This window comes from Microtus oregoni, unplaced genomic scaffold (assembly GCF_018167655.1).
Source record: "Microtus oregoni isolate MIOR12 unplaced genomic scaffold, Mior012 000029F_ref0000214, whole genome shotgun sequence".
Taxonomy (NCBI): Eukaryota; Metazoa; Chordata; class Mammalia; order Rodentia; family Cricetidae; genus Microtus; species Microtus oregoni.
Window position 1 is genome coordinate 132,382 of NW_024543088.1, and position 23,811 is coordinate 156,192.

General features: G+C 53.9%; 1 protein-coding gene across 1 annotated transcript in view; it reads right to left on the reverse strand.

The window, feature by feature from the left end:
- The window catches only part of LOC121464937 (MICAL-like protein 2), a 29,145-nt gene extending 5,501 nt beyond the window's left edge, over nucleotides 1-23,644 (reverse strand). Inside the window, exons 1-9 of the mRNA XM_041678052.1 lie at nucleotides 23,340-23,644; nucleotides 11,292-11,340; nucleotides 8,233-8,374; nucleotides 7,211-7,401; nucleotides 6,436-6,551; nucleotides 4,794-5,894; nucleotides 1,903-2,165; nucleotides 1,016-1,109; nucleotides 269-429 (exon numbers count right to left, since the gene is read on the reverse strand). Of these exons, the coding sequence (XP_041533986.1) occupies nucleotides 269-429; nucleotides 1,016-1,109; nucleotides 1,903-2,165; nucleotides 4,794-5,894; nucleotides 6,436-6,551; nucleotides 7,211-7,401; nucleotides 8,233-8,374; nucleotides 11,292-11,340; nucleotides 23,340-23,482 (2,260 nt within the window). The 5' untranslated portion in view covers nucleotides 23,483-23,644. The remainder of the gene's footprint in view (nucleotides 1-268; nucleotides 430-1,015; nucleotides 1,110-1,902; nucleotides 2,166-4,793; nucleotides 5,895-6,435; nucleotides 6,552-7,210; nucleotides 7,402-8,232; nucleotides 8,375-11,291; nucleotides 11,341-23,339) is intronic.
- Between the last annotated feature and the right edge of the window lie 167 nt (nucleotides 23,645-23,811).

Sequence of the window (23,811 nt, forward strand, 5' to 3'; positions counted from 1 at the left end):
ACCCCATGTCCAAATATGTGTGCATACATAAAATCAGTTTCTGAACATGCATGTAAGCTCATCCCCCATATACATGTCTCATATAAGACCACATGCGTATACTTATTTGTGCCTGAATACATAAGTGTACATTAAACCCATCTAGGAACACACATGCACATACATAAGTAGCCCCTCTGGCCGAGCAGGGCCTCTGCCTGACCACAGACAGAGCAAGAGCACGTACCCCCGACACACAAGGACACACCTGAGTTCCCACAGGCATTACCTGCAGGGCTGGGCCCGGAACCAGCCGGGCACGGTGTCCTCTTGTTCTGAACGGGAGTCAAGAAGATGTGAGCGCTGGGGCTAGAGCTGCTGGAGACTTTGCTGGGAGTATCCCCTGCCCTCGGCTCTGCCTGGACAGGTACTTCCTTTGGCTCCAAAGTCCTAGGTGGAAGATAAGGTGAGTCCCAGCCCAGACGGGGACACCCAGAAGTGTCTCAAGAGCCACATATATGCCTATGTCCAAGGTCCACATGGTCTGAAGGAAGCCACCTGGCCAGGCCTGTATCATCCTGGCCTCTAATTCCCGGACCTGCCCAGGACACAGGGCTGTGGGCCTCCACATGCTCCATGTGGGGCAGGAGGGGTGCCTCTGGCTTGCAGAGACCAAATGGACGGACACCCGCCCCAAGCCAGGCTCATGGGAGCTGCCTGGCATGGCACACCTGCTGCTCCGAGTTCACCACTTCCCTTAAGTCATCCCACTGGGATGAGGCGTCTCTGTCACTCTGTCCCCATCACCTGGCAGGTGAAGAGTTCTGGGACACTCAAGCTGGTGTGAACCAATTTTTTCTGTGGATACTGAAAAGTCCAGGTGTGTGTGTGCCTTCTGGTCACACCAGTTCCTGGATGTACACTGCCATGCTCGCGCACACACTTCATTAGGCACCTACTGTGTGCGGGCTCAGCTCATACTGCAGACCCACAGGCACGGGTGTGGCCCCGCTAGTGAGCAGCCACCTCCGCTCACCTCCCGGCAGAGCTTTTCTTATCCACAGGCTTCAGGCGTGCCCTCCATCCTTCTGGGCCCTCCTCCCGGCCTTCCTGAGAGGTGGAACCCGGACCTGAGTGTAGGAAACAGATCAAGCAGGTGAGACAGGCTGAGACAAGTTGGCCATTGTCATCTGTTCCTTTTGACAGCCCAGAGCCAGCCCAGCATGCAGGACGGAGGCAGGGCTTCCAGCCTGGCTGCTGTGCTGTGTACCCTGAGGGAACCACCGCCCCTTTCTAGGCCTCAATTTCCAATCTGTCAAATGGGTGTTGACAAGGAAGGGAAACCCTGTTTTCCTCCTCTATGGCGGTGACATGATGAGCAATGAATGGGCACTGCTCCCTCTTCAGAGTCTCTCTTGGCTCATGCCTAGCAGTGGATTCAATGGGGAGCTCAGTCAAAGGGAAAGCTACAGAAAAGACAACTCTGTGGTACATCCTGAACCCTACTTCCCCAAGCACCCACAGAAAGGGCAGGGCTATGTAGACCCAGAGGGTCTGGGAAGCATTCCTGGAGGACAGCAGGACCCCAGTCCTAGGCAGAGCCATTGTGAAGGTGGACAGGGCCTCCTTCTGCACCCTGGGGACACAGCCAAGGACAAAAGACAACACAGCCTGGGTATACGCATGAACCTAGGACGATGATCATGGTAAGACCCTGGGAACACTGGCCACAGCCACAGAGACACAGCAGATGAAGGTCCATGGAGGACTATGGGGTTCTGAGAGCTAAGCAACAAAACAGCAGACACCAAGAACAGCCTTCAAAGAGAAAGGCAGCCTGGGCATATAGCAATACTTGGGGAGTGGCCACCCGAGAGCCCTGCACCTCTCCACCCCTCCCCATCCCTTAGCAGGAACTCTTACCCTTCGGTATTGCCACTTCTGCTTGTGGCCTGGAGCCGGGACTGGTCTTACCAACCCCTGGAGATATACCCAGGCTCTTGTTGCCAGTCTGGAGTGATACAGATGCCCATGAAGTATTGCCCACATTCAGGGGGACGGTAGGCTCCACCTTCAAAGTCGGGGGTTGGGGAGTGGTTGAATGTGATAGCTTGGGTGAGGAAACTTTTTGGGGTATTTCATTCTTGGGAAGAGAGACTGGGGTGGAGGAAGTGGCTGGGGAGGACCTGTGGAGATGAAAGAGGGTACCAAGTGTGGGCGAATCCACAAGTCACCCCACCACACACACACAAGAAGCTAGTTTCCTGAGTGACCCCAATGAACTGAGGACAATCTACCCCAGGCCAGATGGCCCGTGGCATCTACTTGTGGCATTTACATGCACTGGTAGCTCTTTTATGCTATTAAATCTGATGTCCACTGGAATTAAAATGTCTCCCAGATATACCATGCATGGGTGCAGAGCTGAAGGGCCAAGGAGGGCCCTGGCTGGAGCCACAGGCTGGCCTGCACTTGCTCAGATAAGTATTAAGTTACTCATAGGATGGACGGTCCAGCCAGGCACCAGCCTCCACCTAAGCTGTGTGGCTTTGGGTTACCTACGTTCCCTTAGGCAGCTCATATGCAGGTACACAGAGCCCAGGCAACACGTGGCACCACTCCAAGACAGAGGTGCTTATCACGGCCCAGAGGCAGCAGTGTATAACCCTCCTGACCCCAGCACCAGCCCAGGAGCCTCTAGGTACCAAGTGGGGGTAGGTTCCGGCAGTTATGAGCCAAGAATGTCCCACCCTAAAATCAAGGACCAACCCAGGATAGAACCTCTTGACTCACTAAACAGCTGTAATGGGTTGAATGGGTACCTTAAAACTCAGAAGTACTGGGGAACTTGATGTGTGATCTTAATTTTACAGTGGGGGGAAGGTGCTGAGTGGTGGTGGCACACACCTTTAATCCCAGCACTCAGGAGGAAGAGGCAGGCAAATCTGTGAGTTCGAATCCAACCTACTCTACAGAAGGAGTTTCAAGACAGCCAGGGCTACACAGAGAACCCTTGTCTTAAAAAAAGGGGGCGGGGAGGCGCAGTAGATGCGACCACATTATAAGGCAGTCACACTAGAATACAGCGGCTCCCATTCAAAACCACTAACCTTCTAAGAGACAGACGGCGTAAGTGTGGGGATGCACACCTGTAATCTCAGCACTGGGGACGCTAAGGCAAGAGGACTTGGAGTTGAAGGTCAGCTGGGATACATGAGGCCTTGTCTCAGAAACACAAAGACTGGGCTGGTGAGATGGCTCAATGGATGAAAGTGCTTGCCATGGAAGCCTGGCAGCCCAAATTCAGCTCCCAGTACCCACGTGAAGGTGGAGGGGAAAACCGACTCCAGAAAATTGGTTTCTGACCCTCACACAGACATTGTGACATATGCACTCTTCCCCATCATACATACACACATCATACATAATACATACATAAAAAGGACCTGGGGTGTGTGACTCAGTGGTAGAGCACCTGCCTAGAATCCCCCAGTGAGGGGCTGGGGTGTGGCTCAGTGGTAGAGCTCCTGCCTAGAATCCCCCAGTGAGGGGCTGGGGTGTGGTTCAGTGGGAGAGCCCCTTCCTAGAATCCCCCAGTGAGGGGCTGGGGTGTGGCTCAGTGGTAGAGCCCCTGCCTAGAATCCCCCAGTAAGGGGCTGGGGTGTGACTCAGTGGTAGAGCCCCTGCCTAGAATCCCCCAGTGAGGGGCTGGGGTGTGACTCAGTGGTAGAGCTCCTGCCTAGAATCCCCCAGTGAGGGGCTGGGGTGTGACTCAGTGGTAGAGCTCCTGCCTAGAATCCCCCAGTGAGGGGCTGGGGTGTGACTCAGTGGTAGAGCCCCTGCCTAGAATCCCCCAGTGAGGGGCTGGGGTATGATTCAGTGGGAGAGCCCCTTCCTAGAATCCCCCAGTGAGGGGCTGGGGTGTGGCTCAGTGGTAGAGCCCCTGCCTAGAATCCCCCAGTGAGGGGCTGGGGTGTGACTCAGTGGTAGAGCCCCTGCCTAGAATCCCCCAGTGAGGGGCTGGGGTGTGACTCAGTGGTAGAGCTCCTGCCTAGAATCCCCCAGTGAGGGGCTGGGGTGTGACTCAGTGGTAGAGCTCCTGCCTAGAATCCCCCAGTGAGGGGCTGGGGTGTGACTCAGTGGTAGAGCCCCTGCCTAGAATCCCCCAGTGAATGGCTGGGGCGTGGCTCTGTGGCAGAGCATCTTTCTCGCATGTGGGATACCCTTAATTCCATCTCCAGCACTCTTCACAAGAAAAAAAGGAAAGAGAGGATAGTGGAGTCCATAGATAATGAAATCAGACATGGAGGAAGGCTGCTACCAACCAAGGGTTGCCAGGAACCTGCAGATGTTGGGGTAAAAGGACTCTCTCCTTTGCAGCCCTGGTGGGGCATGTGGCCTACCACAGGATATGCTTCTGCCACTGAAGCTGTCCTGTGAGGGATGACTATTGCCCCTCCCTCTACCTGCATCATATGGTCAGTCTAATTGAAGACACTATAGGTGCCAGGCACAAAGGGATGCTCAGAACCCAGCTCCACACACACAAGTCATCCAACGCATGGAACCAGGCAGTGTGACTTCCATTTTAACACCCCTCTTCCTGTCCACAAGACAAGCATAAAAGTCTAGTGTGGGCCACCTGTAACCAGCAATGCCTGTAAGCCCACCATACCCTGCATTCCTGCTTCTCTCCTGTCCCCCACCTCCACTTCCCAGATAAGGTAGCTAAGGCCACACAGTCATGGAGAGACAAAACTTCTCCATGTCCTGGTGGGCAGGTCACAGCCACACCCCACATCTCTCCCACCTACCTGCCTGAAGTCTGGGTACCAGCTCCTGTCAGCCCCGGCAGGGCCTTCCTAAGTACACTTAGCGCTTGCTCACGGCTGCTCTCCTGGGCAGGGGTATCCACAGCAGCAGAGACCTTGCTGGCAGCGGCATTCACCACAGTGGGGCCCTTGCTGGTGGGCACATTTACCACAGTGGAGATCTTGCTGGTAGAGGTATTCACCAAAGGGGGGACCCTACCATTGGGGGAATTCACCACAGTGGGGGCCTTGCTGGTGGGGGCATTTACTACAGTGGTGGTCTTGCTGGTAGAGGTATTCACCAAAGGGGGGACCCTGCCATTGGGGGCATTCACCACAGTGGGAACCTTGCTGGTGGAGGTATTTTCCACAGTGGGGACCTTGCTAGTAGAGGTATTTACCACAGGGGGGACCCTGCTGGCAGGACTGTTGTTGGATGGGGCTGGGGCAGGATTCTGGAAAAATTTCTCTCGGGCTTGCTGAGTCCTAGAGGCCGCGGAGGTCCAGGCTGGGGTGGCCGCTGTGTTTGGAGATGCTGTGCTCGAGTTGAGCGGAGTCTTAACACCTTTGGAAGTTGCCTGGCCTTGGGGCACAGACGGGTGAGAGTTCAGAGTACTTGGGTGCACAAGGGGACGGGAGTCAATGGTCGCTGTGCTGCTGCTCTTGGCAGGTGATGACCAGCCTGTCGGGGAGCTATTAGTCACATGGGTGATGGCTTTGCTAGTCACAGAAGTGGTGGTCACTGGGCTCGTGGACAGCCTGGGCCCTGCAGGGCTCCCCACATGGACACGGGAGGTGGCTGGCCGGTTAAGTTCAGTCTGGACAAAACCTTTGGCAGTTGTGTTGCCTACAGTGGGCTCCCAGGCTGCTACCTTGGTCCTCGGCGGTGTCCCCTCTCCTGGTCCATTTGCCTCCTGAACTTTCCGTGAGGCATTGGTTGGCCTGGTGTCTGCAGCAACAGCCCCTGGCTGTCTGGAGGCTAGTTTTGACAACTTGGGGCTCCCAGAGGTGACTTCTTGGCTGTGATGGGTACAGACAAAGACGCCCGGCTCTCCTGTGGCACGGTAGGCCCCTGAGTGCAGTGTGTTGGAACACTGCTTACACCTGTGGGAGGAAGCCACTGAGAGCGATTCCGAGCCCTTGCTCAATCCCTCATGCATCCCTTGCTCATACACTTCATCCTCTCAGAAGCACCCGTCACCACACTCCCGTATCCACGCGTGCCGTCACCGGTTCATGCGACAGCTGCTCATGAGTGACATCCATCACTGTGAGCTGCAGTGTCCACTGGCACACTGGTCAGGGGTGAGGACACCACAGAAGGCACTCAAATGTGTCAGCAGATGCATACATAAAGACTACAGAGTGTGCCCCGCTTTCAGGAGTCCCCCCCAAGCTTGAAGAAGATGGACATGAGATTCACTCCTTGTCTCCCAAATCTGGAAGCTTCGGGGAGGCAAGAAGGAGGTTACTAAGGATCACAGTGTAAAAAAATAAATAAAAACCAACACAAAGGGTTGAGACAACAAGGGAGATCGAGTCAGTGTGTCTAAAGGACAACCCCGACATTAAAGGAGAATATAGGTACTGTCCCCAGTGGAAGACAGAAGCAAGGACCCAGACATGCAGTGTTTGGAAATCATACCTGAAGCAGCTTCTGTGGTAGAGCCGCCCATCAGCCAGGTGCCGCTGTACGAGGTGAACATGTTTGCCACAGATCCCACAGATGCTGCTGACGGAACTGCCTGCAGTTCCCAGAGCCTGCAGGGAAGTGTCAGGGGCTGCTGAGGGGCAGCTGACATCTCCAGACTCCCACCTCAGCCCAGAGGTGACCAACAGATCCCACTTGATGGACTGGAGAGCTGAGACCCTGGGGAGCTGCTAGCCACAGCATGGGCATGGCTGCACACTCGGGACCTCCGCACTGGCCCTGTCGGGGAGCAGGAGACTGATTTCGGAGATCCTGGGGACCCAATGTGGGGCTAAAGACAAATCTATTACCTTCTGCTACCCCACCAGGCTCTGAGATCAGGCCAACCCCCCACCCCCCCCCCCCACCCCCGGGCATCCAGGCCTGCCTTGCTCTGCATTCATGGAAGCTGCAGTAACCATTAATGGACAGCAGGGGGCACTCAAATTTAGCACTGCAGGGCTGGCCAGGGCTGGCCAGGGCTGGCCAAGGTCCAACCCAGTGTCCCTTCCTCCAGCTCCATCCCACCTGGATGGCCTCCTGTGGCTCAGTTTACCCATCTGTATTATGGGAATTACAACTCTTGGCCACATTGAGCAGAGCCACCTCAGTGGGTACACTGGATACAAAGCATGGGAAGGGGTACTGTACCCTAAGAGAAAATCCCACACAGGTCTGTGTTTGGGATATACTTAGCCCTATAATGCCCACTCAACCAAGACATGCTTACAGCCTTTGGAGATGGCCTCTCTGAGCCACTCTCATTCCTCCGAACTACCGGGTTTGTCCTAGCTGGAGACAGTGGTGACCTCTGGGCTGGAGCTGGTGAGGGCACCTTGGCAGGCGAGGGCAGGACCTTCTTTCCAGGACATTCTTCAGTCGAATCGGATGAGGGTCTCTTCACACCAGCCATGCCCCCAACTGGCATGAGACACAGGAAACAGGTCAGGAGGGTCCCACCCAGCACTTATACCCTCTGAGAGGTCCTTGTGCCCACAGTGAAAGGCCTGGGCCTCCTAGGACAGCTGGCGGGGTGCAGAGTTGGGAAAGGACAGCCCCAGGGCACATTCTTTCCAGCAAACCCTGACCTGGCCCTCACCCCATCTCCCAGCCGACAACCCCAAGTAGGGTCACGGAAAGGGGCTTTTCTGTTTCCAAACCACCATTCCGGGCTGGCCCTCGGCCCAGGGGGATTCCGGAGATTTCTAAGAGGAATGTGGTGTGGGAAGCCAAAGAGCTCCCCACTCACAGATCTGGGCGAAGACCTGGCCTGTGCGCACTGCCCTGCCTACCCCTGCCCGGGACATACAGCTTCCATGGTCACAATCAAGCAGGGTCTGCTGAATGATTCCAGCAGCTGTCTAAGACCTTGGGGGCCAAGATGGGCAAAGAGGGTAGAAAGACGAGGACAGGAGTCATACAGGAGCATAGGGAAGGCACAAGCCTTGCTAAATGTCCCCCAGCAGGACTAGGTTGGGGAACAAGGGAGCCCAGGGACCTCACTCTATACTTGCACAAAGGCCTCTGGTCTCCTTGGTAACAGATACAGCTACGAGGACCCACATGAGTAGTCTCAGAAAGGTACCCTTCCTGCATCTCTACCCACCCTTGGGCCCAGTGCTGTGGCGTGAAAACTGAGGGTGGACATGGAGCCCAAAGGGGAAGACTGCAGCCTGGGCTGGTGGTCCTGACAGCATCGGCAGTCTTGGCCATGTCGCTGGAACGGGAGGGCCCTCCTGGACAGGGACTCACTTGGGGACCGGCCGTGGAAGTAGTTGTAATACTGTGACACGTAGGTGAGAATGCTCAGCCGGTCTGGAACCTTCAAGGCCACCATGTCCTCAGCGTCCAGAAGGGCTGGGATGCCCAGTTGTTCTTCAGCCACTTGGAAGGCCTGGAGAGAGGTTTAAATCAGCAAGGCAGACAGTAGAAAGAAGTATGGCTAAGCCACCAGCCCAGATGAGAGAGAAGCCTAGGCTACAAGTCCAAGGACCCCTGCCTGAGTGAACTCCCAGGCTCAGTGTGTCTATTTGTAAAAAGGTTCAAAGTACCAACATCCCAACAGAAGTTCCTCAGGAGACCAGACCCAGAAGGCTAAGCTGTATGGGGGGGGGCAGGTGCTATGAATTGAACCCAGGGCCTCCAACTTGCTAGACCACACCCCAGCCCCTCACTGGGGGATTCTAGGCAGGTGCTCTACCACTGAGCCACACCCCGAGTGCCAGCACTGGCCCTGGACTTGTAATCCTCCTGCCTCAGCCTCCTGAGTAGCTATGACAACAGAATTGTACCACCCAGCCTGGCTCTAGAAGGCTCTTGGTGTATGTTGCTCACCCTACCCCTGGGGCTTATCACTCTAGAAACAGCCCTGAGGCTCTTCAGCCCTCCTGGGCTAAACATCATCCACTGAGAGCAGCTTGTCACCCTGTGATGGGGACAGGATGCACTGTGCTGGGAAGACCAGGAACCTACACATACAGAGTGCCTGCTGCATGCCAGCTGGGCTGATGATTGACAGCTCAGTGTCTCTTCCGCCTTCACTGTCTGCTGCCCACCTCCAGCACCAAAGTCCCAGGGAGGCTCCAATTACTGACCGATGGCCATGCTTGGCCTTCCCCACTTGCTTCCCTTATCAAGTAATCCCCAATGTGGTGGATTCCCTGTATATCCCCTGTCTGAATCTGACTCTTGGCCTCACTGAGATACCCACTTGTGGTTGCTGATGACTTCTACCCACTCAAGCCCTTCTCCAATTGCCAACTGTGGATGCAAGCATAGCTCAGCTACCTGGGAGGCTGAGGCAGGATGATTATGAGTTCAACAGTATGCTGGGCTACTGAGTTCAAGGCTACCCAGGCCTACTTAGGAATACTATCTCAAAATAAAAAGTAAAAAGAGGACTGAGACTATGGCTCAGCCTTAGAGCTCCGGCCCAGAATCCCCCAGTGAGGGGCTGGGGTGTGGCTCAGTGGTAGAGCTCCTGCCTAGAATCCCCCAGTGAGGGGCTGGGGTGTGGCTCAGTGGTAGAGTACGTATGCCCTAGGTTTAAGTCTCAGTACTGCAAAACAAAATACATAAAAAAATCTAAAAAATGTAAAACTCCACCAGCTCCATTTAGCCCAGGGCAGAGGTCACTGGTGTCCTCATCCGGCCCCTGATGACTCACAGGGCTCTCTCGTAGATCCCTTCCCTGAGGCTTCTCTTCCAGATGCCTGTGTGGCTTCCATGTGGATGCCAAGTTGGGGTCGTAGACCTGCTCGCACGTGTGCAATTCCTTAGGGTCCCATGCCACGTTCATACCAAGCCTCCAATCTCCTCTGACCCACAGAACAGGCTCAGAATCTGGCCACTTCCCCTGAAGGCCATGTGTACCTCCCGTGTGACCTCAGCAGACACTCCTTTCTCCTGCAGTGTCTGGAGGACAGCCTCCAGGTCCACGCTTCCCAGGGGTCCACTTTCACTGGCTTGGAGAGAAGCCCAGAATCCTTTCTCCACCATTCCCTGCATCTGCCTCAGGACGCCACCCCACCCTGGATCCGCAACTACGTGTCTTGCCCAGCACTCTGTAGCCCAGAACCTTTACTCCACCCAGGATGACTTCCTGGAACCATCCACAGACCTGCCAACAAGGTATCCATGGACGCCAGCCTCACCTCCCACCTCACGCCCAGTGCAATTAGCGCAGTATACTGCAATGCGGCCAACAATGAACAAACTCTCTTTGGTGTGTGTGCATGTGTGTGTCCCTGTGTGCATGCGTGCATGCCTATGGCAGCCAGAGCACACGGTCAGATGTCTCCCAAAATTGCTCTCTACCTTATGTTTTTTAATATGCTTGGGGGGGGGTATGTGCACACATGTTCAAATGTGTGTGTGTGTGCGTGTCATGCAGTATGTGTGTACTATGTGCCCACACATGTAGAGGCCATGTGGGCACATGTAAGGTCCTCCTGGGTCACTCTCCACCGTATGTACTGGTTCAGAGTCCCTCATTTGAATCCAAAGTTAGCCAGCTGGGCTTGTCTGGCTAATCAGCTTGCTCTTGAGGTCCCCTGTCCCCACTTCCCATGCATCGGCATCAAAGACCAGTATTGGGGCCCATGCAGATCCTGCTTGGCTCAGAGCAAGAACAGATATGTATCAGTCCAAGGGATAGTGGGGCATATCTTGTAGCAGGGAGACTTAAGTTGGCACAGGGAAGGAAGGGTCTCACAATGGGTATACAGAGCAGGTCTGGAATCAAGGGGCCAGGAAGGTGGTCCTGCCCACCCTCAGGACCATCAGAGCCCCCCCTTCCACAGCTTCCTCGGGCCTTGCTCTGCCCTGGGTGGATCGGCAAGGCCATCCACAGGGAAGGAGATTGGCTGCTACTCCCTGGGGACTCACTGTTCCAGTGAGGAAGAGAGGGGTCCATGGGGTCCTAGGATCCAAGATCAAAAGTTGCTCTCAGAACACAGACTGACCAGTTTGGGACTGGCTGAGAAGTCGTGGGGAGGCCAAATTCCCAGAATGGGACCCCTGGATAGCCTAGTGGAAGGTTCGCTCCACTGAGGTGCAGTGGCCCTTCAGAAAAGAGCTGGGTTGGGAGGTGGTGGCACACGCCTTTAACCCCAGCACTTGAGAGGCAGAGGCAAGCAGATCTCAGTGAGTTCAAGGCCAGCCTGGTCTACAAAGCAAGTTCTGGGACAGCCAGAACAGTTACACAGAGAAACCCTGTCTTGAAAAACAATAAAACAGAACAAAACAAGAGCTGGGAGTTCAAGGCAGAGGGCTTAGAGGACAGGGCAGAGGGCATCAGCTCGCCAACTCACCAGCTTGTTGTTCTCGTAAATGTTTTCCTTCCGGAGGGCATTGAAGTTTCTGGAAGATAAGAACACTTATGTCAAACCAAGTGTGATGGCGCACACCTTTTATCTCTGCACTCAGAAGGCAGAGGCAGGTGGATCTCTGTGAGTTCAAGGCTTGCCTGGTCTACATGGCAAGTACCAGGACAGGCAGGTCTAGGTAGGGAGACCTTATCTCAACAAAACAAAGCATTTATGTCCAAAGTCACTCAACTCTAAGAAAGAAGTGGGGCCTTGGCGGCTATCTTGCCCAAATGAGGAAACTGAGGCTAAGGGCAGGGCTGTGAATTCAACAGGTCTTGAGCCAGGCTGGTACCGGGTCTGGCTTGTGACCTACTCTGACCACAATGATGTCACCACCTCCTATCATCTGGGTGGTGTGGGAAGTCCTTCTGTATATGTGTTGCTTTTGTTGATTAATGAATAAAGAATCTGTTTCGGCCTGTGGCTTAGCAGAGTAGAGCTAGGTGGGGGTGTGGGGGGAACTAAACTGAATGCTGGGAGAAAGAAGGCAGAGTCAAGGAAAAGCCATGGAGCCACCAGAGGAGAAAGATGTGATTCGCCAGTCAGAAACTTGCCCGTAGGCCACGAGTCTCGTGGTAAAATATAAAATAGAAATGGGTTAACCAAAGCTATAAGAGCTAGCTAGCAATATGCTTAAGTGATTGGCCAAGCAGTGATTTAAATAGTATAAATTTTGAGTGATTATTTTGGGTCTGGGCAGCTGGGAACGAACAGATTGGATCTCCCCTAACATCTGGGTACTGGTAACCCACAGTGGGCCCCTAGATCAGCCCTCTCGCCTCCAGCGCCTTAAGGAGCTTGTTTGGCACTCCTGGCCCCATCAGAAACAGCAGGACCCAAATCCAGAGAGATATAGCCACCAGCCCAGGGTGGTCCAGCTGAGACAGCTCAGAGGAGGCCCCTTCCAATGGAGAAAGAACAAGACAGTGAACATGAGAGGCCCTAAGGCAGAGGACAAAGCCAACAGAGAGGGATGGAATGGCACAGGGTTAGCAAGTGACTGCCCATATATATAAATCTGGTCACCACTTACAATTTTACGGCACCTCCTGCAGGGGGCGCTGTTCTGACCCACTCATAAACATACTTCCTCAATGCTCACAAGTCTTGTGGGCTGAAACACTGTGAAGGCAGAGAGGCTTGGGGGCACATGCAAGTCATTCCGTAGGAGGCAGGGCCAACCCCTCCATTCACGGGAAGGTGTGACTTGCTATTCACCAGAGTCTTGGGGCGTCAGAAATTAGTTCCTATATGACCATGGGGTCCTAGGAAGTACCCAAGCAGCCTGGATAGTAGAGCCTTCTTGGAGAAGCCAAGGGAACCACCAGGTATCCAGTGGGCCCCAGACTCCATGTGCATGCCACAACATGCCCTTGACACACCCCAACATGACACACCCCGGCTCACCTGCAAGTTGCCTTGCCCAGCCCCATGTTGCCAAGAGAGGTCAGTCAGAGCCTGTTGGCACCCTGGACAAACTGGTTAAAGACCGACAACTGCCCATCTATCCACTTGCTGTCTGTGGGTCCCAGGAGGCAGCTGCTGCCACTTGAGTGACCTAAATTGTTCCAAAAGCTTCCTGGCACAGAGGAAGGGTCTCTGACCAAACACTGTGTCCTGTTTCTTAGTGTCTGCCTCGGGCAGGCCACTTCCCTTGGGACCCCAGTTTCCCAGCCTGTGAGGACAGCAAAGTTTCTGAAAGAGACAGAATTCTCTTTCTTTTCCTTAGTCTTATTTTTCTATTTAAAATATTTATCACATTTTATTTATTTAGTCAGTGTGCTTGTGCGTGGACATGGGTGTGCCGTGTGTGTGTGTGTGTGTGTGTGTGTGTGTGTGTATGTGTGTGTGTGTGGAGGACAGAGTCGGTTCCCTTCTTCCACTATGTGGATCCTAACTGAACTCAAGTCATCAGACTTCGCAGGAAACTCCTTTACCCATTAACTCATTTTGCCAGCCCAAGCCTAAAACTTTTTTTCTTTTTCTTTTTTTCTTTTCCAGGTGCTGGGAATTGAACTTAGGGCCTCATACATGCTAGGAAAGCATGTTACTATACTGTGCTACAGTCTCAGTCTTCTATGTATGTGTGTGTGCATGTTTAGTTGTGTGCAGGTGTATGTGGAGGCCAGAGGTCGATGTCACGTGTCTTCCGTAATCACTCTCCACCTTACTTTTTGAGGGTCTCTCAGGGAACCTGGAGCTCACTGATTCCGTTAAGAGGGCTGGGGACTCCGGAGATCCTCCAGTCTCCAACCACCACTGCCCCAGCCCTGAGATTACAGATGCGTGCCACAACACCTGCCTTTTCCCATGGGTTCCAGGCCTTGAACTCAGGGCCTCACGCACGCACAGCAAATGCTTTACCAACTGAACTATCTCCTCAGTCCCTCCCCCCCAACTTCTCTCCTTTCTCCCTCCTCCCTCTTCCCTCCCTCCCTTCCTTCCCTCCCTGACATGCTAAAACACCTCTTACCACTGGGCTCCATCCCAGTCCCAAATTTGAGTCTTGTTCAGTACACCATTTGATCAGATGTGACAGCCATGTTCCCAGTACACAGCCTGTCTCAACTGAAGGTTCTGGGTGCCTATAGCCACCTCAACTGGGATAGCCTAGCTCTGAAGCCAGTCTGCCTGCAGAAGTCAAGCCTTGCCCAGTCTACATCAGGAGAAGCCTGGGCTGCAAGCCCATTTTATAGACCAAGTGAAATGAGACCAGTCAGTCTTGCCATACGGTGTGTGTGGGGGGGTGGGGGGGCTGCAGTGTGTCCCTTCCCTCCTTAAAAAACTTCCCCCTTCAGTTTTCAGTCCAGCCAGCCAGCTACCAGCTACCCAGCCCCTTCAGGAAATTCTCGGCACTTCCGGCCAGGACCAGCTCCGATAACGCATCCCAGATGCCAAGACCACCCGCACAGTGAGAGGTGAGCCAACAGATGACAAGAGCGGGGAAGGGCGGGTTCCAGGCCCCCAAAGTCTGGGTGGCCTCCATGTACCTATGTGAGCACCATCCACCTGAGACTATCCCCAGATGCCAGGTGTTTCTAGACTGCCCAAGGCTGGGCATGTGGAGTGTCCAGCACCCGACAAGCCAGAGTCCTCCAGCCACACTGGTCCCTCCCCTCCCCCACCCCTTTGAAAGCACAAGTTCTCCTCCAGCGCCCAGGGTCACTGACCTAAATGGCTACTGCTCTGAGGCGGGACAACAAGCTGTGTTTTGTTTCCAAACAGAGCCGGAAGAGGCGAGCTACCAGCCTCCTACTTTCGCCTCTGAACACCCAGGGGGCCCAGCGCCTCCCTGCAGCTCTATTTTGTCATCTAGCCCACAGTTCCAGGTACTCCAAAGCCTTCCATGCCCCAACAGTGCAGCCACACTCTGAGAAGGGGCATGGGACAGAGACTGAGACTAAACATTCATTTCCAGATGACACTCAGGACCAAGTATAAACTGCTTCCCTGGGCCCAAAGGTTTCCATGACTAAATGGAAGCACCCTGACCAAGTCCCTCAATCACCACATCCTGCTGACACCAGGCCCAGCCTCCGCACCTCAACTCAAGCTGTTCCCTTCCTCTGCCAGACACACTGACCGGGGTCGCCTGAGGACACTGAGGTCCCAGGTGGACATGTATATGCCTTTGCTTTTCCCTCCCTGAGCTCATGTCCCCGGCCAGCATGGGGTACAGCAGGTAGCAGTTCTGTTCCTCAGTTGCTGTCACCTGAGCTAGCCAACAAGACGGTCCATCAGAACTACCTTAGAATTCTTTGTCATTATTATGATTGTGTGTACACATGACGCGGAGGGTGATATGTCTGCTTCATATGTCTAGACATCAGAAGGCAGCTTTATGGAATTGGTTCTCTCCTTCATTTGTCTGTGGTTGCTGGGGATCAAAGTCAGGCCACCAGGTCTGTGTAGAAAGCATCTTTACCCACTAAGCCATCTCTCCGGCCCTGGAGTTTCATTTATGTTTGCTTTAAAGATTTATTTATCTATTGGTTTTTGTTTTTGTTTTGCTTTCCCTGACACGGTTTCTCTGGATAGCAGCCCTGGCTATCCTGGAACTCACTGTGTAGACCAGGTTGGCCTCCAACTCACAGAGATCCTGGGTGCTGGGATTAAAGGCATGAGCCATCGCTGCCCGGCCATATCTTTATTTTACGTGGATGGGTGTTTTGCCTGCACATATGTCTGTGGACCATGTGTGTGCTGCGTCCACAGAAACCAGAAGGCCTTGGATCCTCTGGAACTGGAGTAATAAACAGTTGTTAGCTGCCACGTGGATACTGGGAACCGAACTTCTGGCTGAGCAGCCAATTTTTTTTTTTTTTTTAACTGATGAACCATCTCTCCACCTCCTACTTACTCATTCTTGAGAGGCCCTCACATAGCCCAGGATGACCTCAGATTCACTCTGTGGCCAAGGATAACCCTGAACTCCCAATCCTGCTGCCTCTTCCTGCAAATGCTAGCACTACAGGTGTGAGCCCTGGAGTCCTGACCACCAAGTAAGGGCTGACCATCCCAGAAAGCATCCGGGACCCAGCATGGATCCAGCATCACATTCCAAACTGAGTGCTTACAGTCAGAGCTAGTGTCTGAGGCCATGTCTCAGATAGCCTAGGCTGAGCTCCCTAGTTGGCTGCGATAGTTAGTTATGACGTCAACTTGACACAGGCAAGGGTCATTTGGGAAGAGGGAACTCAACTGAGACAATCCTCCATCAGATTACCTGGAGGCAAGTCGGTGGAACATTTTCTTGATTAATGACTGACATGGTAGGGTATATCCCATTGTGGGCTGTGCACCCCCACACACACCTTGAGCAGGTGATCCCGGGTGCTATAAAAAAAGTAGGCCGAGTAAGCCATGGGAGCAAGCCAGTTGGCTGCATTCCTCCGTGGTTTCTGCTCCAGTTCCTGCCTCCAGGTTCCTGCATTGACCTCCCTCAACCACACAGTGTGAACTGAAGGTGTAAGAAACCAAATAAACCATTGGTGGTTTGAATAGGAATGGAACCCATATGCTCATATATTTGGATGCTTGGTCTTTAGGGGGTGGTGCTTCTTGGCAGGGATTAGGAATTATGACCTTGTTGGAGTAGGTGTGGCCCTGTTGGAGGAAATGTGTCACCGAGGGGAGGCTTTGGGGTTTCAAACGCTCAAACCAGGTCCATTGTCTCTCTTCCTGTTGCCTGTGGATCTGAATGTAGAACTCTCAGTTCATCTAGTGCCATGTCTGCCCGTGTGCCACCAAGAGGACCTGAGTTCAATCCCCAGAACCCACGCAGAAAGCCAGGCGTGGTGGTGCAAACTTGTAGCTCTGGTGCTGGGCAGGTAGAGAGACAGGAAGCTTTCTAGGCCTTCTGGTCAGCCAGTCTAGCTTATTTGGTGAGCTCCAGGCCAGTGAGCAACTCTGTCTCAAAAAACAAGATGGGGGGGGGGGGGTACTGAAGAAATGGCTCAGCGGTTAAGGGTACTGGCTGTTCAGGAGGTACTGAGTTCAATTCCCAGTAACCACATGCTCACAAACATCTATAACGGGTTCTGATCCTATCTTCTGGTGTCATAGAAGGCAGGTCACTCATATACATTAAATAAATAAATAAATAAACAAACAAACAAATAAATAAATAACAAGGTGGGGCTGCAGCGATGGCTCAGTGGTTGAAAGCACTTGCTGCTCTTCCAAAGGGCCAATTCAGTTCTCAGCACCCACATGATGGCTTACAATGTTCTGTAACTCCAGTTCCAGGGGACCCAAAATATTCTTCTGACCTCCACGGGCACCAGGCAGGCACATGGTGTGCAGACATATATGTATTCAAAATATTCATATACATAAAATAACATTTAAAAATCTTTTTTTAAAAAATAAAAACAATGTGGCAAACATCCAAGAAATAATAATATTCCGTACATGCACTGAAGCACACACATATAACACACACACACACATGCATGCATGCCTGTGCAGGGGCACACGTGGAGGGGCACACGCACTCACAGTACCCCAGAACTTCCCAGTATAACCAGACTTAGAGACAGGGTCATCACAGATGTGATCAAATAAACATGGTGTCATTGGGATAGCCTGACCAGAGATGCCTGTGTCCCTATGCTGAGGGGAAACTTGAACAGAGATGTATACAGAGGAGGGAAGGCGTGAGGACCGTGAGGGACCACAGCAGGCTATACACACGCCAGCAGAGATAAGCAAGGCTTCTCTCCACAGCCTCTGAAGAACGGCCCTGCCCTCCAACTTCACTTATCTCTCCAGTACGGGAGGATCAACCCTAGGGCCTCATACACACTGCTGGTCTCTACCACAAAGCTACAATCCCCAGCAGTCAGCCTCACACTCACTGAGACTGTGTCTCCCTGAGCCCCCAGTCCAGACTGGCTTGGAACTTACTCCACCACCCAAACCAACCTGGATCCTCCTTCTTTAGCCTCTTGGAGCTGGGACCAGAGGTGTGCGGCCCACGTGTATTAGATTCCTCTGTCTGAGACATCTTAAGGAAGATCCTGGCATTCTCTTACCCTTTCTTCTGTTTTCCTTCTTTCCTTTATTTCGTGTTTGTGTGTGCAGGGGGTGGGTCATGCGGGTGTACAAATGTGTGAACACATATGGAGGCCAGACATCGACCTAGGGAGCCATCCATCCCATTTTCTGAGTCAGGGTCTCTCACTGGGGCCTGGAGCTTGCCCGTTAGAACAGGCTGGCAAAGCAGCAAGTTCTGACAGTCTCCTGTCTCCGCCTCCCCACACTGGGATTACAAGGGCACACCGCTATCCCTGGTTATCACACCATGATCACAGGGGCACTGGGGAGCGAACTGGGCCCTCACCTCCCCACTCCCTGCTGTATTTCGTTTCATCAGGAACTGAACAAATCAATAAATGGGGTAAAGAGTCACTCGCCAGTGTGTGGATGGCCGAATAGTCTGGGGTCTGAACAACCAGGCCACCACCCGTCCACGGAACACAATGGCCCCTCTCTCCCAGCCATGTGTGCTTTAGCTGTGGAGGAAGCCAGCCTCCAGCCCCCCCAACACCTCTGGGGGGCTCTTGGGAATAGTCCCCCCCCTTCTAAATTCCCACGTGACTGACTTCGCATTCTTGTATTTCCTGAAAAAAAAAAAAAAAAAAAAAAAACTCAGCTATGTAGGGGTAGGTACCCGGCTAGGAAGGGAATTCCCAGCTCAGTGTTATCGCTAGACAAATCCAGCACATCTGGAGTTAATCTCACTGGCAAGAAGGCAGAGAGAAGAGACAGCAAGAGGGGGGGTGTGGCTCCAAAGTGGAGAGAGGGATTGAGGGTGAGTGTAGAACCAAGGGGACCAAGCGGGAGACCAGCCCCCTAGGAGTCTGGGAATCAGGCATAGGGAACAGGCCTCTGGAAGGCCAGCATGAGGCTGGGTTGTCCCCTGGGAGGACAGCAGCCCCCTCCCATAGTCCTGGACAGTTTCAGCCAGAGGCAGTGGCAGGGTCTGGGCAGCCAGCCTCAAGCTGGAGAACAGAAGGCCTCTATGCCCAAGCAGCTTTCCGCTGGCCGAGCCTGTGTGGGAGGGAAGGAAGCTGGCTTTGCCTCCCAGTCCACTCTCAGCTCTGGCCAGGGGTGCTTTGGGATAGAGCACACCCTGGGAAACCCCTGACCTTCAGCAGGACAGTCTGCAGTCTAGACAAGAGTCAGAGGCACCCCTCCCACAAGGGACCCATACAAAGGCTGCCTCGGCCACCTGCTGCTTCTAGCGGTGGCCTTGACGTTAGCTTCCAGAGCTGCAGGGACCTTGAGGACCTTCAGGTCACCCCACCAATGACCAAGAGCAGGAAGTTTCCACAGAACTCTGCCTTTATAGCATCCATGGCGGTGCATACCTATAATCCCAGAGCTCACTGGCGAAAGCAGGAGAACTGGCCCAAATCTGAGCCAATCTGGGCTATGTAGTGAGTTCTAGACCAGCCTGTCTCCAAATTCAAGTTCAAGACCTTGTCTCCAAATAAACAACAGAACAGTGCCATTGGGGCTGGGGGTGTGGCTTGCTTAGAGTGGGCATGAAGCTCTGGGTTCTGATCATCCCCAGAACTGCAAAAATTGTGCATTGTGGCACACTTACGTAATCCCACGGAGGCAGGAGGATCGGGAGTTCAAGGTCATCCTTGGCAACATTAGTGAGTTCAAGGCCTACCTGGACGAGAGACACCACCCTCCCATTTCAACAAAAGAAAAAGATGCCAGACATGGTAACAACACACACCTTAATCCCAGCACTTGGGAGACAAAAGCAGAAAGATCTCTGTGAGTTTAAGGACAGCCTGATCTACATAGTGAGTTCCCAGCCTGCAGGGCTATATAATGAGACTCTGTCTCAAAAAAAAAAAAGAAAAAGACAAAAAGAGAGAGAGACAGGTTAGCAAGACAGTTCATTGGGTAAAGGCTCTTCCATCATACATGTCTGACAACCTGAGTTCAATCTCAGGGTCCCACAGGGCTCTCCTGCCAGAGGGGAGCTTCCCTGAAGCAACCTCCCTTACCTCTTGGCTCAGACCAACAGAATACTACACCTCTGCCCCCATGGCCCAGCTAGAACCGTGTGGCAGCTCCTAGTGAGGTCCAAAAGGAAGCCGGCCCTACTTGGGGCAGGGCTGCTGACTAGAGTGGGCTGGGCTGCTGTGCTGGGTGGTTTCCCAGCTCTCACCTGGCCGCTGCGTGGTGGCTTCATAGCGGAAATGTCCTTGCGAACAGGCACTCTTAAATTCTGTGGAAAACCCAAGCTCTGAGGCGGAGCAGGGAGGGACACGTGGCATGAGGCAGGGAGCTGGCCCAGGTGGCTTCACTGGAAAGCCTGTTTCTTCAGTCCTGTGGGCCTAGCGACGTGGGAGGGTCAGGGACGTCAGGGACACAGCACACGTGAACTCTCTGCCTGCAGCCTGGCCCCACCTGGCTGGCTCCATGCCCAGGCTGGCTCCCTCACAGCTGTGCTCCGCCAAGGGCCACAGGAAGCACACTCAGCAGGCAGGAGGACCAGACAAAGGGAAGGACTTCCTGGTGGCAAAGCTAGGGACAAGGAGACAGGATGTCCACCTTCCTGCTGCCAGAGGGTCTTGTGGGGAAGGAAAAGTGAACTTGAGTACTGGGGTGCTAGGACCTGTGTCCCCCCACCCCTGCCAAGATCTGACTGACCTCAGGGCTCCTCAGAGAGGACAGCCCCTTTTTTTCCCCTCCTGGTAGTCACCCAACTTTGCAGTGAGACACCCCCACCCCCACCGCACCCACCACCTGCACCAGAGCACGGCAGGACACAGGCCGGGGGCTTTTTTAAAAAACAGCATTTATTTATTTGGAGGAGAACACGCATGAAGCCCTGCACACGTGCAGGTGAATCGACAGTTTCTGGGAGTCACCTGTCTCCTTCCATCACGTGGGTGAGTCCCGCAGAGCCAAGGCAGATCATATGGCTTGGTGGCAAGCCCAACTCTGAGCCAGATACAACACTGAGGTGGGGGGTTAAGGCTTAGATGCAGATGGCAGTCCCTCCTCCTGCACTCAGCCATGCTTTAGAAGAACGGTTCTCAACCTTCCTGATGCTGCGACCCTTTAACACAGCTCCTCATATTGTCGTGACCCCCAACCATACAACTGTTTTCATTGTTACTTCATAACTGTAATGTTGCTACTGTTATAAATTGTAATCTGATATGAAGGATGTCTGATATGTATGACATGGGAAAGCGGTGTTCGACCCGCAGAGGGTTCGAGACCCAAAGGTTGAGGACCGCTGCTTTAGAATTGCACCAACCACTGCAATTCTGCCAAAAGCCACACTCCTTTCCCACCGCTGCTATTACAGACGTCCACACCAAGGAATACGTGTCCTCCGATCCCCAAAGGCCAGGTATCCAGGGTCAAGATGTCACAGGGTCACACTCATTCCAGGGGAGGGTCCTTCTTATCTCTCCCAGCTTCTGGGAACTCCAGGGTGTCCCTTAGCTCATGCCTCCATCTCTGGACTCCCTAGAGTTCTGTCATTTCCAAACTCCTTCCAAATCCACAGAGGTCCCCCCAAGCTTCTACCGCATCTACCGAGCTCCAGCGGCATGACCTTATCTGGGGGACTCCAGCGACGTGGAGACAAGCCACTTCCAGCTTCCACACAGCGTTAACTAAGAGACACCCCCCCCTCCATCACCTCGAGCTCTCAGTTCAACTGGAACAGGCAGCAAGGAAGTCAGCAGGGTGTGAGATAACCCACCCAGAGTGGAACTCAGCAGGCGCCTCTTCCTCCAGCCTCCTTCCTGTCAGTCTCTTGGTTCCCTATCATCACCTTGAGCTTCTGTCTCTGAGACCAGGAAGTTGTTCCCTGCACATTGGGGGCTGAGGCAATCTTATACAGTATACAGTAGGCACTTAGTAACTGTCAGTCAAATGAGCAAATATTTGGCACTTGCTGGTGCTGGCATATGTGTACACACAAGCACACAGGCAAGCACAAACTACACCGCTGTGTATACGCCCCTCCTGGTCGGTGGGTACTATGTGTCAGGCCGGAGCTCATAAACCCCCTGCCTCAGAGCATGTCCCCATCTAGTTACCAACTGAGGCTGCTAGGCCAGCCGAAACCAACGCCATCGTCTCCTCCATCTGAAATTCTGTCCCATGGTTCTCATCTAGGCTCCCTGCTCCAGATCATCACCCAGCCTCCCCCTGCACTACCCAGAGAGACCCAGCTACCCACATCCCCGTTCGCTAAGGCCATCTTCCAAGGTCCACATCCCTGGCCCGATATCCATCAAGGCTTTCTCCGCTTGCCAAATCACTGATGACCTACTGAACTCATACCATCCACCTCCCTGAGGGTGATTGAGGCCACGGGGCCTCCCCAAGCAGCTCAGGGCGGGGGTGGGGGGAACAGCATATTTCACAACCATGGGGCAGAATACTACTTCTTGCTCAAGATTCCCACTTCCTAAGCAGAGCAAGACTTGGCACAAGGAAGCCGGATGGTACCAGACCTGGCTCTGTTTGCCATGCTGTGTAACCTGAAGAAAAGTTTTTGCTTGTTTGTTCATTTGTTGGGTTTTTTTTTTCTGAGCCTCAATTTCCCTGTCTGCACAGCAAGAAGCCTGAATAAGGATGGCTCCACAGAAGCTGCCTAGAGCCTCACCTAGCCTCAAGCCCTCCCTGAGAAACACTCCCAAGCCAGCCGCCCCTACTCCAGCACAAAGTTTTTCTCAGAAGAGCATGGGCTACAGGTGATCTTGTCCCATTCCAGGACTCTGGCCACCAACCTAAGTTAGATCTCTAACAGTCTGCCAAAGCGTTTGCTAAGTGAATTACCGACAGAACAGATTCAGCCGTGGGCCAAGGTCCCTCAGCAAAACTGAGCCAGCTTACTTCCCAAAGTCCTATGCCAAAGCCTCTTTTTCGGTAAGGGCTTTAGACTCCATCCCCTGCCCGCTCCTGTAACTTCCAGGGAGAGTGACGCAGTCTCCATTGTGCCCCCCCCCCCCCAATAACCCTAGGATGCTAAAAGGCTTGGACTTCCCTCTTTGAATGTTTGCCCAAAGATGCCTGGACAAGCAGGGGAAGAGGTAGTATTTCCACTAGATGCCTTAAATGACCCTGATCTTGGGGTCAAACCTCAGGACAGTACAGGGTCTCAGAAGGTTCCCAGGAGCTGCTGCTTTGCCCTTTCTCATGGAGCCGGGGAAGGCGGACGCTGCCCTGAGTCACCACTGACTAAGCCGGCTGGACAGCCCACGTCCTGGCCCCTGGCCCAGCTGCACTTGGTGGCCTGCACAGAGGCCACTTGACTGCAGCAGCATTGGGGACCACCGAGTGGACTGTGCCTGCAGTACCCTATCCTGCCCCGGGTGACCCATCGGAGAGGGGTGTGTCTGCAAACTCTGACCCAGATCCCAGGGCAGGCGTGGCCTCAGTTTCCCGTTTGCAGCGGCACCTCAGAGCCCGACTGAGGGGTCAAAGAGCACTCACATAAGGTCAGGCCGGTGTCGATGCAGGATAGCACAGAAGGCCAGGCCATCGCGGAACGAGGTGGTCATGTTGGTGATGCTCACGTCCCGGTAGCCCTCGCACTGCTGCCGGCACCACTCTTGTAGGGCCTTGATGGCCGCCATGTGGGCGGCGGGCCGGGACGGCGGCTCGAGGAGCTGGCCACAGGCCCCGGTCGGGCCCGAGGCGCGGACGAGGACCGGACCCGCAGACCACCAACCAGCCCGGTTGAAAGAAGAGAACTCGACCGGCGCCCCACACTGGAGCCGCCTGCGAGGCCGCCAGCCCCGCCCCCTTGAAGTCCCCGCCTATTAGGGTCCGCCCCCATATGGCCACGCCCCCTGGAGGCCCGTCTCACAAACCCCAAGCTCCACACAGGCGCCTCTGTTCTGGCCTCCCCGCCCCAGTTTGCTCAGGCCACACCCATATCCCGGGAAAGCCACGCCCATAGAAG